General features: G+C 56.0%; 1 protein-coding gene across 1 annotated transcript; it reads right to left on the minus strand.

Moving 5' to 3' along the window:
* Positions 1 to 1,278: 1,278 nt before the first annotated feature.
* MAP3K11 (mitogen-activated protein kinase kinase kinase 11) lies at positions 1,279 to 14,805 on the minus strand. The gene is made up of 10 exons (XM_084772079.1): positions 13,566 to 14,805; positions 9,018 to 9,198; positions 8,707 to 8,855; positions 8,442 to 8,617; positions 8,066 to 8,309; positions 7,501 to 7,614; positions 6,791 to 6,926; positions 6,598 to 6,689; positions 2,921 to 3,301; positions 1,279 to 2,109 (listed from the first exon to the last, which is right to left on the minus strand). The coding sequence occupies exons 1-10, from the start codon at positions 14,305 to 14,307 to the stop codon at positions 1,772 to 1,774; spliced, it is 2,553 nt and encodes an 850-aa protein (XP_084628205.1). The 5' UTR covers positions 14,308 to 14,805; the 3' UTR covers positions 1,279 to 1,771.
* Positions 14,806 to 14,814: the final 9 nt, after the last annotated feature.

Here is a 14,814-nt window from a genome sequence, read left to right on the forward strand (position 1 = left end):
GCACTATAGAGAGGTGATGCTGCTAGGCTTCCTGTCCCAGCTCTTGCTGAGGACCTCCTGCCCCGGCCCGGCTGGACTGCAGACCTGGGACGGCTGCCTTGTGTGAATGGGAGAGATTCACTCATAAACCACAGAGTAGCGTTGGTCTAAGGCATTGGGCAGGAGCAGATGAACATAGAACCCCAAAGCTGGGTTGAAAACTCCAGAGGGCTATGGGTGTGAGAGCTACCTGGGGCAGGGGATAGCACGGGCCAGGAAGGATTCCTAGAGGTGACAGGCAGGGGCCACCCAGCCACAAGGAACATCAGGGCAAGCTATCGGTAGAAATAGCTCCAGTGCACATGTGCAGTGGACAAAGCCTGGCACTGGCGGGAAGATGGACAAGATCAGAACATGTCGTGTTAGGGGCCTCAGATGGGCCCTTAGTTGTAGGCTCAATTTTCTTAACCAATATATTTTATTAACAACTTAGTGACTGAGCATGCGTCACTTATAACCCGACTAACCAAAATAGGAAATGAGGATTAATGGACACAATAACAAAACCTTAAGGATATCAGTTCCGAGGAATGATTCTCCGGGCGTGAGCCGAGGATTCCTTCTGCTGGAACCTGGGGTAACCAGAACCTCAGCAGGAGCTGGAGCTCCGAAGCCTTCCCTTGAGCGGTTCTCTCTAGGAGCGTCTTGAAGTGCAGCAACAAACAGCCAAATCTATCCCAAGTCTCCAAAGCCCCGCCTCCAGTTTTGGGCTCATTTATATCCCAGAGTCACGGGATCGGTTCAGCTGGCAACAATTAAGCTCCTGCATGAAGTGGTTGGTCTTCTAGTGAATTAACCTCACCTGTTCTCTCATGAGACCGATCCGATCCTGCACTTGGGATCCTAAAAAACAGGTTTATCTCTCCTTCACTTAGTTACTATCTGGACGGTGGGCTTGGTCCTAGGAGTGTGCCACAAGGCATTCTGCTTTGTCTCAGATTATTCGTCTGCCCATAGTTTTAGGGGCATGAGGACAAGGACACTAGATTACCTCCAAGAAAGGTGACAGACACTGGGTCGGTGGCACACTCCAGTGATCTCAGCACTCGGGAGGCAGAGGCAGGTGGGTATCTGCTGAGTTCTAGGCCAGCCTGGTCTACAAAGCAAGTCCAGGTCAGGCAGGGCTACATAGAGAAACCTTGTCTCAAAAGAAACTGAGAAAAGAAAAGAAAAAAAAAAAAAAAAAAAAAAGAAAGAAAAAAAAAAGAAAAAAAAGAAAAAGAAAGGTGACAGACTACATTTGGGGAGACAGCTTACGAGTTTATTTGGCTTCATTGGCTCCCCAGGCCAAGGCCCCAACCTTGGCCGGGGCAGCAGAAAGGCACCCAGAGAACCCTGGCTCCAATCATTTCCAGGGTAGGGGGGGTCCAGGAACTAGGCCTTGGAGACAGGGCCCACAGTAACAGGACTTAGTCAAAAGTGCTGGTGACACCTGAGGTTGGCCCCTGCCCCCTGAACCTCCCCCTCCTCCTGCACCACTCCTGGGGGCAATTCCCTGAGACAGGCTCTGGTCCTCTTAACCAGCTAGGTACAGTGTCAGGCCCCAGTGGGGCAGGTAAGTCAGGGGACCTACAGGTTGTAGGCATGTGGGGTGTAGCCCCCCCATCCAGTGTGAAGGCTTTCTGTGCAGTGTAGTGTTCCTGACCCCCAGGGGGGCCTGCCTGGCTTCTCTTCCAGTGTATGCTATGCCTCCTCTCAGGCGGCTGGAGCGTGGGGGCGTGGCCTGGCCCACTCAGGGCCCTGCTTCTGGCGCCCATGGGGCCTGAGCACCCATGTCTTTGGTCTGCGTCCTGCAGTCCTGGGAGCCTCCCCGGAAGGGGTTGGCAGACGGGGAGTCCCAGAAGGGATCTGAGTCTGGGAATAAGGTCCAAGGTGCCCGTCGGGGCACAGGCTGTGGAGAGGGCAGGGGTGAAGGCCGAGGCCCCGCTGACACGAAGCTCCATGGGTCAATACGGCTACGGAGTGGTGAGGGCCGAGGTCGGCTGATGAGGCCCAGGGGTGGTGAGCGAGGGGTTCCAGGGGTACCAGGAGCGGAGCGGGATATTCCTGGAGGGGGTGACACAGTTCTTCCTATGGGGTGTAAATGGGATGGAAACACAATTAGGCACCTACGAATTCCTAGGTGTCCCCGGAGAAACTGCCCGGCTCTTGCCTAAGCTTTGCAATACAGTGAGACAAGCGATTGGCTCATGGGTTCTAAGGCTGTTTATGCTCCATCGTGTGTCGGTTTCAGGGTCAGGCTGTCTTAGACCCATCTGGGCTTGGCGACTTACTAGCTGTGGGAACCCTGAGCCTTTTCATCTCTATGTTCTGTGCTCCTAGTGAGGCAGCCTACCTAGCAGTTAAGGGTGCTTACTGCTAAGACTAACAACCTGAGTTCAAACCCTGGGACCCAGGTGGTGGAGGGAAGGGACCAACTCCTAAAAGCTATGCATATTTGCACTGTGGCATATGTGCGCCCCCACAGTGAATAAATAAATAAATGTAAAAAGAAATGAATTTCCTCATCTAGCCTTGCATGGTGGAACACACCTGCCAACTAGGAACTTGGGAGGCTGAGACAGGGGGGCCGGGAGTTGAGGCTAGCCTGGGCTACACAGGGAGACCTTGCTTCAAACAATCAAACAAAACAGGGCATAGGAATGTTTCAACCCCAGATTGTAATTTCATGTACTAGCCTCTCTACAGAATGGCTACAGTACTCTCCCAACCGATCAATAGGAGTCTGTCACAGCTGAACCTAGTGCTCCAGCAGGACCGACCCCAGAGCCTGAGGATTTAGTTTGGGTACCCAAGCAGCTGTCTGTGGTCCTCTGAGTTCCTAGCCACTCCTTCCTTCTCCGATGGCCTCTACCTCCCCAGCAATCTTAGGGTCACTCACCACGTATCTCTTCCCGCCGAGGGCTCTTGGCTGAGGGCTGGCCAGATGGAGCACCTAGGTCCAGCAGTAAGGGTGCTGGGGTGGGTGGGCCACGGGCATCAGCTGTCGAGGGTGAGAGGCGGATGAGGGGAGTGGAGGGCAGCTCAGCTGGGCAGGGTGTGGGCATCTGTGCAGGGGGTGGTGCTGGCGGGGGCTCCCCGCGTTCACGGCTCAGGCCTCCTGGAGGCTGCAGGTCACGGCCGAGGCCTAGGGAGGCCAGCAGGGCAGTGCCCCGCAGCAGTGCCCGTTGGATCAGTTTGGGCGTCCCGGAGCTGTTGCCCCGCTCTGTGGGCCCGGACCGCCGTGGCTCCTCTGGCTCGGGGCTGGGCCGTGGAGGGTTACCTGTGGACAACAGTGGCACAGGTTAGACTATGTCTGCCAGGTGAGCATCCTGGGTGGTTTTGGAACAAGAGCCCAGTTCTGCTTCCCACAGTCCATCTCCCTCAGCTCTCCTGGGTCCGCAGAACCTCTGGGGGCAGGGGCGGCTCCCAGGAGCTAAGCCTGCAAGCAGGTGTTGTAGAAGGCTGTCCTCCAAGCTGGGGCTTCTTGCAGGACTCCCCTTCCCTGGTCAGGCTTGTTTGTGGTCCTACACAGGAGGGGTCTGGGAGGGTCCCAGGACCTTCACCTGATATTCTTAGGTGCTCTCCTGTACCTCCCGGCCAGCTATCCTCAAAGTCCTTCACCCCGAATTACCATCGCGGTGCTTCCGGGGCTACTTCCTTCTGCCCTTCCCCCCCATGTGCCAGGCACCTAGCTGGCCAGTCTCGGCAAAGACAGAAGGCTAGAGAATGTGAGCTGCTCCTGGGAGCAGGGCTTAGCTCAGAATTCTGTTGGCCCAGGGAGTCCTCTTTTTTTTATTTTTTTCGAGACAGGGTTTCTCTGTGTAGCCTTGGCTGTCCTGGACTCGCTTTGTAAATCAGGCTGGTCTCGAACTCACATCTATCCGCCTGCCTCTGTCTCCTGAGTGCTGGGATTAAAGGCGTGCGCCACCACGCCCGGCCAGCACCACCTCTTTTTTAAAAATTATTTGTATTAATATTTTTGCCTGCATGCATATCTGTGCACTACCGTGCATGTCTGGTGCTTGCAGAGGCCAGAAGAGGGCAATACACCCCCTGGGACAAATTAATAATAAAAACGTACAAAAGGGCTGGAAAGATGGCTCAGCAGTTAGGAGCACTGTCTGCTCTTCCAGAGGTCCTGAGTTCAATTCCCAGCGACTTACATGGTAGCTCACAACCATCTATAACAAGATCTGGTGCCCTCTTCTGGTGTATAGGCACAGAACATTGTATATATAAAATAAGTAAATAAATCTTAAAAAAAAAAGTACAAAAGATTCTAAAAGTGTTAAAATAAACCAGAGGAAAATGACAAAAAGAAGTCAGAGCAGAAACTGTAGCCCAATAAGGTGAATGGGAGCTGCTGACGCCAGGTCTGAGGTTCCTGAAGTAAAGTGTGGTCCAAGGTAACTTGCCTCTAAGCTCCGTGAATGTCAGAGTTAGGAACCCTGCTGCTTAGGAGAAAACACCCTGATGAGCTTGACCTGGGGATGAAGGTGAGTTTGTCTCCAAGGGCTCTGGGTTGGTCAGAGGCTCCTGGCAGCACCCTGCAGGCAGTTTTCGATCAGTGCATGCTGGCTGCAGTCTGCCAAAGAGCAGCGCTGTGGCCAGGCTCCCAGGGGCCAGAACCTCCATCTAGGGATAGGCTGAGCAATCCTTGTAGTGGCCTGTGTGTGAGACGCTCTGAGTGCGGGGCCTCTGGGAGACCTCATTCCTTGATTCTCAGCCAGCTTCCTGAGTGTGGGGATATGGAGGTCAAGGTCGTATTTTCTTCATATTGACCGGGTTGGTGGTACCTTCTCAAGAAGAGGGACCAGCTGGAGAGGGGTGGGATCCAAGTGTCGTGTCCCTCCTTCTAGGCTCTCAGGGAACACATGGCCAGGGCCTGGCAGGACACAGTCAAAGGATTGATCTGACCTACACCTGGGTTCACAAGCCCTCGAATTTTCCTTTGGTCCTGCTGGTACATTCTAGAACAAACGAATGCAACACCCGTGGTCTTCCAGTTTTCAGTTCAATCCTCCTACCACAGGGAGAGATGGCTCAGAGGTTAAGAACACCGGCTACTCTTCTAGAGGACCTGGGTTCAGTTTCCAGCACCCACGTGGTGGCTCATGGGCATCTATGACTTCAGTTCCAGGGGATCTGATGCCCTCTTCTGGTGACCACAGGCAATGCATGTGTACAGTGCTCAAACACACAGTCACACAAAACACACATACATATAAAATAACAAAACAATAGTTTAACAAAAAATTCTTAGTAGAGGGAAGGCCAAGGGCCTGCCTCTGGAACCAGACCAGCCTCAGTTCAAACCCCTGTTCTGCCAGTGCCCTACAGTAAACCCCTTAATGCCTCTGTACCCCAGTTTTCTTCTCTGTGAAAAGGGAGCCAATGATGCCTACTTGGCAGATAGGAGGAAGCCCTAAGTATTAACTGTTATTACAGAAAAAGGCAAACAGAGGGGATGGCTGTGTGTGTGTGGGGGGGTGCTGAGGGAGCACAGCTCAACAGTTTGGTGAACAGAACTCCAGCCTGAAAGCCACTAAAGCAGGGTCTAGGGAAGTGGTTCTCAGCCTTCCCAATGCGTGACCCTTTAACACAGCCCCTCATGCTGTGATGACCCCCAGGCAAAACATTATTTTCATTGCTATTTCATAGCTGTCATTTTGCTCCTGTCAAGAGTCATAATGTATCTGTGCTTTTCCATAGTCTAAGGCAAGGCCTGAGGAAGGGTTGCTCGACTCCCTACTCCCTAAGGGGTCATGACCCACAGGTTGAGAACTGCTGGTCTCGGGTCTACATTCCGCTGTGTGTAGCACATAGGGCTGGGACTCCTGAGGACGGTGCCTAGGTTGGTCTAGGGTCCCACAGACAATCACAGCTTCCTTGGCTCTGTGGAGTCTGGGCAGTGTTGAGCTGAGCTGAACCCTCATCCCTCTGGTGTTGGAGTCCCACTGAGTTCCTAAGTAGCTTGTATACAAGGAAGGCTTCCCAGGAAGCAAGCTGGGAATATGGAAGCCATGGCCTCTCTTGGTTCGAGTCCTTGGCTGGGGGTTTGAGGTAGCCTGGAGCCTCCTGGAGCCTCACCTTCTATATCTAAGTGGGGGCTCCTCACCCAGGCATCAGACATGTTGTCCCCTCACAGTGAGGCTGTTATCAAAGAGAACAGAACAGTCTTGAATGTCCCCAGATGCAGAAGAGGGTCCCAGGTCTCAATTTATCCTCTCCACCCATGGGTCTCCCCAGAAGGGACTCTGTAAAGCACTGGGGAAGCCATTCGTATGGCTGCGCCTCTTCTGGGTACCAAATGGAAGAACCCATTCCCCGCCTTGTGTCCTTTCCACAGTCTATTGAGGGTACAGTGCTGCACAGGGCCCCAAAGTCCTCAACAGGAGGACTAGTCCATGTCTGGTGACCTGGGTTCTAGGTCTGGTTCTGTGACACCTCAGCTTTAGTCTCTTGGTCTCCAGCTCTCAAGGCAGGAGTCCATCCCTGCCCGGGGGCTTCTCAAAGTCCACCCCAGCACTCGCAGAAAGGATCCAGCCAGATCTGATAGGGGAGACGGGTACTCACCGTTGAGTGTTGGGGGAGTAGAAGGGGACCCTAACGGGGACGAGTCATCTGAATCCAGGTACCACGTGGCTTCATCCATGCGGGACCTTCTCCTGGAGAGGGAAGGGAAGGCACACTTTGTGCATCTTAGGGCTCTAAAGAAGAGCCCTAAGGGGCGGGGCTCCAGGGTTGGGGGGGCCGCTCAAGCACTTACCTCCCATTCTGGGCCTCCCCAGGCTTGGGGGAACTGGGACCCCAGGCCCAGCAAGCACGCTTCTCTCCATTGCTGGAATCTTCTAGACGCCTGGGAGACTGGCGACCCCAAGTCTGGCCGGAGTCTGCGGGTTCCACTGTAAGGGAACACAAAGGGGTCTGAGTCCGTCTGTGTCCCTTATGCTGTGACAGCCAGGATGGGTAGAGTGGGGTGGGCTTTGGCGGGCCAGGTGGCACGAGGCCCTAGGCCAGCAGTGATGTTGTGGAAGCCTGTCCTTCTGCTTGAGTTCAAATATTTGCTCTGCCACTTATTGGCTGTGTGGAAAATTGCTCTTTTTACTTGTCTCACCTACACTGAGAATTCACTAGAATTACTGAGTTAATATTGGCAAAACATCCAGAAAAATAAGGAATATATGGACCAAGTATGCTGTGGTACAGGCCTTTAATCCTGGCAGTCAGGTGGATCTCTTGAGTTTCAAGTTAACCAAGGCTACAAAGTTGAGCAAAACAAATCAAACAAAAAACCCAAAACATGGTATTATATAATTGCTTGGCTGGAGAAGAGAGTAAAGTGGTTTTGGAGGGAACTTAAAGGTTAAAGTCTAGAGGAGGAGGAAGGAACCGGGAATCAGAGGCATAGGGTACACTGAGGGGAGGCGGGGGTGGGGGTGGGGACTGCGGGGAAAGCAAGGCAGACCAAGTTCTTACACTGGATGGCTCGAAACCGAGGGAAAGTGGGTGAGTCCCCAGCCCCAACTTCGAAGACGTTTCTCCTCCGGTCAAGGCCAGGAGAGGCCTGCACAGTGATGCGGTGTTTGAAATCTGGGATTTGGGAAGGAAAAGGGCAGGTAAAAAGGAAGCACTTATAACCCACAGGGCCCCCTGGGCGGCTCCTAGGCCTCCCCGGCAGTGGCAACAGCCTCTGTGTGCTTGGGGATGCTTCACTGCACTCCTGTCTTTAGGAATGCTATGAAGTAAAGAGAGCCGAGTGGTTTGGCCCTCATCACCAAGACAAACTGGTAGAAAAATGTTTACTGTGCCAGCAGGCCGGTCCCACCCTCTAGTCCTCAGAACTTTCAGGAGCACCACTCACAGCTGGATTTGCAAATATTCCCGTCAGGACACGCCCACAGACAGAAGAAAAAAAAAAAGACAGACAGAAAGAAAGAAAAACCCCAAAACCAATCCCCAAACTGCCAGCGGACAAACTTGATCACACCCCCTGGCGCCCACAGCCAGTGGCAGAGCGGCGTCCCGGAGCCCCGCCCCTTACCCAGGGGCATGCTGATGCGCTCTCCGCCGTCCCGTGCCCGGAGCTTGCTGCGTTTGAAGGTGCCGCGCCGGCGCCTTACGTGGGGGCGTTCTCGGTCCACCTGCTGCAGCAGCAGCGTCAGCTCGCGCTCGAACACCTCCAGCTCCCACTGCGCCAGCAGGTGCTCGCGCCGTCGCAGCTGCTCTGCCTGGGACCGCTGCTCGCGGGCCGCGCGCGTCAGCTCCTCCTCGCGGCTCAGTAGTTCCTGTCCCGGGACAGTGAAGCCAGTGGAGTCAGCTGGGCATCGACTGGACGCGGACCTTCCACCTCAATGCTGTGCCCTATCTTGTGTCAACCCCCGCCCCGCCGCCCCCCGCCCCGGCTCCATTCTACCCACCTTTTCCTTGGCCCGCAGCTCGTCAAAGAGACCCTGAATTTCACGTTTCCAGCCCTCCTGCATGGAATGGAAGGAGTCCCGCGGCATCTCCCGTAGGACCTGCGCCTCTAGCGCTTCCAACTGCTGCAGGATGGAGGCGAAGTCCGGTCGGCGATGGGGGTCCTGTGCCCAGCAGTCTAGCGGGGCAGGATAAGAAGCGAGTCTGTGGTATATGTGTCTGGAGCCACGGAGTTTTGCCCCTCACCTGCCCAGCCTCTCCTCTTACCGGCCATGAGTTGTGCGAAGGGCTCAGGGCAGGTGGATGGGATGGGCAAAGTTAGCTTGTTGACAGCCACACCATAGGCTACAGCAAGACAGTCGATACCACGGTAGGGCACCTCCCCAGTCAGCAGTTCCCACAGCAGCACCCCAAAGCTGTGGGGGAAGACAAGGGATTTGTGTGTTCTCTTCACTCCATAGCAAGGAGTTATATAGTTTGGGGTCCTGGCTTCAGCCTGTCCTGCCGCCCCTTGGTCTTAAGCATCCCGTTCTCACCCTCTGCCGCCCCAGACTGTCCAGTCCCAACACAGGCTGTACCTCCAGACATCGCTGCCCTTCGAGAAGGTGGAGGCCTTGATGACCTCAGGCGCCATCCAAGCATAGGTCCCGGCGGCGCTCATTTGTGTGGTTTTGTGCCACTCTCGGGCGAGGCCGAAATCAGTAATCTTTAGGGTCTTATGCTCCATGTCATCCCCCTCAATGGGCTGCAGCAGCAGAACTGGGGAAGAAACGCAGCCGGATTGTGGGCGTGGGAAGGGGATAACGGGGTACGGGAAGGGTATGGAGCAGCCGCAGCCACCGCTGGACATCCCGGCCAGGTACTGAGGACACAGGGGTGGCTGTCAAGTTCACAGCTCGGGATGAGACTAGTGGCATAGACCCGCTGGCAAGAGATTTCTAAGTTGCTGCCTCTCCTCTGAGTACTAGAGGCCAAATTTTAACACTTAGTTCTAACTAAAACAAACAAACCAAACTAAACCAAATGAAACAAGCAAACAGAGGAATTATCATCGTACGGATAGGAGAATAGCAGGGAACTGGCATGATCAAGGCCGTAGCGAGTAGAGACCCCATTCAGCACATGTCTCCTAAACTAATGGTCGAGCTTTCCCCAAAGGCTGAGTGCAATAAACACTTCAGTGGGGTAGGTTCTTAGGGTTGGTGGCTCTGCCTCCCAGGGAAACGTGAGCCAGGCATGGTGGCGCACCCTCTAAACCGAGCACTTGGAAGGCAGGTGGGTTTCTGAGTTCGAGGCCAGCCTGGTTTGCAGAGTGAGTTCCAGGACAGCCAGTTACACAGAGAACCCTGTCTTGAAAAACAAAGAGCAAGCAAGTGAGCTGAGTCTCTTGCCACGTTGCTGAGGCAGGAGTGTCCATCGGAACTTAGGCTACAAAACAGAGAGATGGGCATGGAAGGCCTCCTGGTGTCCACAGCGCTATAACTATCAAAGCCCCTCAGGGCAGAAGATTCCAGAAGCTGTCTACAAGGGGAGAGGGGTGTGAAGAGAAAGAGAGGGTGAAGGTTCTGGGTCAGACTTGGCAAGGGTGTTTGGCTTTGATCCAACTGTGGCTACCACTCTCAGAACTACAGACCTACTGGCAAGAGACTTCTTTTTTTTGTTTTTCGAGACAGGGTCTCTCTGTGTAGCCTTGGCGGTCCTGGACTCACTTTGTAGACCAGGCTGGTCTCGAACTCACAGCGATCCGCCTACCTCTGCCTCCCGAGTGCTGGGATTAAAGGCGTGCGCCACCACGCCCGGCGGCAAGAGACTTCTAAGCTGCTGCCTCACCCCTGAGTACTAGAGGTAGCAACTTAGACATCTCTCCCCAGGATAAAAACAGCTCAAACAAGAAACTCATCATGGGTCTGGAGGGTCTGTTTTTAGCGGCTGTCTGCTTTGAACATGTGGCAGGCACAGGATGTCAGCCAGGGCTGCAATGGGGCAGGACAGGGACTGAGACCGAGGCAGAGGGGGCCCCTATGTTGCCTGGTAAACCAGGGAGGGCTTCTCGGAAGAGGTGTCAGACCAGGCTTTCACCTTTGAAGGCCTAAAGTCTGGAGCTCTGTTTCAGCGGCTGGGCAAGCCCTGCATTTTCATGGGTGGTTTGGTTCTACTGCTCAGCCCCTGCCCACACTGCCCTTTCACAGCGCCCCCTCTGACTGACTGTTTCCTTGAGGGCCTCCTCCCATTCTCAGCCGCTTCTATCACCTCTTCCAGGTGCCAGCCCCCTCCCAGATGGCACCTTTTAAACCTGGCACTCTAGGCAAGACAGGGGTGACAAGCTCTGCCTAGTATCCATGCGCCCTGCGTGGCTTTTAATGTGCCCACGCCTGGCGGACCGTCTCTTCCTCTAGTTCAGAGCAGTCTTAAGCCCCGGATGCCCTTCTCTTCTGGGCTGGGATGAAACCTCACATAGATGAAGCCGGGGATGACAGTGAACGCACCTCACAGGGTTGTCAAGGACTCTTAGATCAGTCCAGACAGGTAAACGCCTTTAACCTGGGGCCTGACTGGGGCAGAACTGCTCTCAGTGTCGCTTGGCTTAGCGATCCTGCGCTGGCGTCTGCCGGAGCCCACCCTTCTCCATTCTCAACCCTGACTTCCGCCCTCCAGCCCCGGGTCAGGCCGCTGAAGGCAGCAGGGCCCAACCTCAGGCCTGCGCAAGCTCATCTCAGGAGGAACCACAACAGGCTGGGGCAGGACGGGGAGAGAGCACGGGCTCCCTCTGAAGCCCAGGACCCACCCTTCCATGGAGGAGCTCTTACTGCCTCTCACCTGGTCTCTAGCACCCGTGGGTGCCCACAGACAGGCGAATGACACCCTGTACCATTTTCTGTGGCAGGGGCTCAACCTCCCTCTTTTTCAGTTGGGGAATCGGACTTCTTAGGAGAGGCAGCCATTCCCCCAGTCTCAGGACTTTAGATCTATGACCCCCCCTGCACCCCCCACTCTGGTATTTGTCAAGCATCTGACCTCTGCACCCCTAGCTTTTCCTCCAAGTTGTTTTGCACCCCACCGGGGCCCTGAATTCCTCACAACCTAAGCTATGGTTTGCTGTTTAATGGAGACCCTGGGCACGGGAGGTCAGGGGCCACTCTGGGAGCCCAAGCCTTGGGGCGAGCTTTATGGTCACCTCCTTATGCCCCCCCCACCCCCTCCTGGCCTCTGTCAGGCTAGGGAGTAGCCTGGCCAGCTCACACCTCTTCCGCTTCCCTCTCACGGTCCCTACTTCTCCTTTCTAGGAGGCCTGGGCTGACTGGGGGGGGAGGTGTTGTTTGGGGGCAAATTGGGGGAGGTCAGGTCCAGGCCGGGCTGGCTGGTCAGTCCTGTGACTCGTGGGCCTGGAGAATTCCCCCTTCTCTCTCAGCCAGGCTTCCTCACAAGGCCACCATTGTCCAGGAAAACCATGCCATTGTTTCCTGTCTGAGCCCCCCCCAAGCCTAGGGACTCCCCCCAGCCCAATCCCACAGACAGCAACTTGGGCCTAGGAGCGGGTCTGTAAGTTGGATGCCAGGCTCAGAGGCTGAGAGCACCTTGTCTGTCTTCACTACCACCCAGACTCTGAGAGGGAAACAGGGCAACTGGGGGGCGCAATCCCTGGCTCCTTCCTCTCCCAACCCCCCCACCCCCACCCCCAGCTCTTTCCTCCCCTGCAGGCAGCTGGGCCAGGGAGGGAACAGGGGCTGGAGCTGGGGCAGGAAGCCAGCCCAGGGGCAGCAGGAAACACAGGAAGCCGTGTGGAGGGTGGGGAGCAGGGGCCCGGACTATTGTTCCATTTTTTTCTGGAAAGAGAAGGGAGGAAAAACAGAAGACAGGAGCCCCCACCTCCTGGGCCTTCGGGGAATCCCCCTCAGGCTAGTGTAGGGAGTTTGGGGGGGGTGGTCCCTAGATGGCAAGGCCCACTCATCTCTATGGGTAATTAGGGGTGCTCAATGCTGGCAGGGAACTGGCTCTCACTGGCTGTGCTGCTGTTCACTTCTAGGGCCTGCTTTACAGTGAGCTGTGGCCAAGAGGCTCAAAATGTCTGTACTGATCCCCTCTAACAATCCCCTTGCCTTTCTTCTCCAGTCACCCCACCAAGCACAGCTCCCACTGCATTTCCTACTGTTCCCCAGCCTGCGCCCTCTGCTCTAGCAGACCGAGGTCTTGGTGTCCCCCACACGGCTAGATTCTGTCTCTGAGCCTGCACTGTGGTCAGGCCCTGCCCAGACATCCAACCAAGCACCTCACTAAATGCTGGCTGTTTTGGACTGGCTTGAAACCTGCCCACTTAAGGAAGCCGTCTGAACCTGTCACTAACTCGTCTTTGGCCTATGATAGGCAGTGAATGGGAGTCCAAGATAGTGAGAGACGAGTCTCTCTTCGCTAGGCGCTCAGCCCTACTGCCCGACACCCTCTTGGCCATCCTGCCAAAAAAATATCTGTATCACTGGCGGAGGCCCTCCGGCCTGCTGTGCGGCCCGGGTCAGGGCTTTTGAAGGTCCTTAAGCTGCACTGGCCTCCTCCTCACCCCCATTCTAGGGAGCTGAAGCTGAGGCTCTGAGTTAAGTATGAGAAGCTAATGCTGGTGACCATGTGGACAGGGAAGAGGAGGGTAGCCCAGCCTTGCACTCCAGGCAGGGAGGAGGGTCTTCCCTTCTGAGCCCTGTCCTGAAGGAGCTGCCTCAGGGGAGGGGAGAGCAGCAACACCATGCTGTTGGTGCACTTCAGGGGTCGGCTGTGAGTAGCAGCCTCCAGGAGACTTCCCTGAGGTGACGACCATGGTAAACAAGATGCTGATGGCCCACCTGAAAGAGCCCAGTCTTTTGTTTTTGGGTTTTTTTTTTTCCTTTAACTTGTCCAAACTGTAGCTGCTGGACTTCTAGGACTGAGGCAGAACTTTGCCAGGTTCCTGGGATTCCTGTTTCTGGGGTCACTGATAGGCCATGGGTATGCCCTGGATACCTAATATCCTCAGGAAGGAGCTTGTGACTCTGCCATGTCCCCAACTAGGCTGTGTTAGAAGATGTGTGTCACCCCCGGGCCTTGGCTGAGCAACGCCCCTGACCTCCCCATTTCCCTGCTTCGTGCCCTTTGACACTCACTGTTGTTGGACTTCAGGTCTCGGTGGATCACAGGTACCAGAGCCTCACAGTGCAGGTAGTGCATCCCACGGGCAATCTGTACAGCCCAGTTGACCAGCACGTGGGGAGGCACACGCCGACCAGCCAGGGCCCGGCTGAGAGGCCCACCAGCTGCGTACTCCATCACTAGGCATAGGTTTGGCTCCTCCAGGCACACAGCTTTGAGGGCAATGATGTTGGGATGTGCCAGCATGGCAAAAAGCCGGGCCTCCTGTCGGACACTCTCAGCTGTTACACTGATGTCTTCATCGGGGTCCTGGCGAGCCGCTTTCACAGCCACCAGCTCCCCTCGCCAGCTGCCACGGTAGACCTTGCCGAAGCCCCCGATGCCAATCACCTCTTCTAGTCGCAGCTCCTGGAAGCTGGCCACCTCACAGGGCGGTGGGCCTCCACCCCGAGACACATAGTTGGATGGAAAGATGCCCACCTGGCCACCCACCTGGCCCGCCCACCAGCCCTCATCTCCTGAGATGGCTGCATCCCGGGACAGCACCTCCACACGGTCTCCCTTCCTCAGGGCCAGCTCGTCCTGCCCGTCGGGCTCATAGTCGAACAGCGCTGTCCAAACAGGGTTGGCATAAGCTGCAGCCGCCTTCGGGGACCCCTCCGGCCGGATTCCACCACTACCCCCGCCGCCCCCACTGCCACTGCCGTTCCATGACCCCAGCGGGCTCTTGAGGAAGAGGTTCTTCAAGGGCTCCATGGCCCGGAGCCAGCGCTGGAATGTGTGGGGGACCTTCTTCGGGTACCCGTGGTCTCCACCCCCTCTGGCTTCTGAGGTCCTAGTGCCGGAACCTGGGCATCCGGGCCCTGGCCCTCAGCCCCAGACCCACGCCTCTCTGGGGAGCCAGGAGTGTCGCCCCCCCGGCCCCCCGCATCTCGGGCTTCTGGAGGAGGGCACCGAGGGCAGTGTGGTCAGGCTGGAGGGGTGGGGCCCCCTGGCCTCCGGCGCCTCACCATGGCTGAATTGGAGCGGCAGAGTCCCTAAGTCCCGAAGAAGCCCTGGGAAGCTGGTTCCAGCCCCCGCCTACTGTACGGTGGGGCCTGCCAGGGTCAGCGCCTGGACTCCAGCTGTATCTTCAGGCACAAGAGGCGAAGAGAAGTGCCCTGCTGAGCCGAAGCTACCTTTTCTCAGGCTAGTGCCGTCGGCCCCGACAGCTCCGACCCCGTTCCCTTCTTCCTCCTCCCTTTGTACTTTGGCCCCGGGGGC

Source organism: Acomys minous (assembly GCF_964271855.1).
Source record: "Acomys minous genome assembly, chromosome: 2".
Taxonomy (NCBI): Eukaryota; Metazoa; Chordata; class Mammalia; order Rodentia; family Muridae; genus Acomys; species Acomys minous.

Coding starts and splice junctions, on each gene's coding strand:
- MAP3K11 (XM_084772079.1), bottom strand. CDS start 14,307: ATGGAGCCCTTGAAGAACCTCTTCCTCAAGAGCCCGCTGGGGTCATGG. Junction 9,199..13,565: donor AGACCTGAAGTCCAACAACA/GTGAGTGTCAAA, acceptor TTTCTTCCCCAG/TTCTGCTGCTGCAGCCCATT. Junction 8,310..8,441: donor AGCTGCGGGCCAAGGAAAAG/GTGGGTAGAATG, acceptor GTCCCGGGACAG/GAACTACTGAGCCGCGAGGA.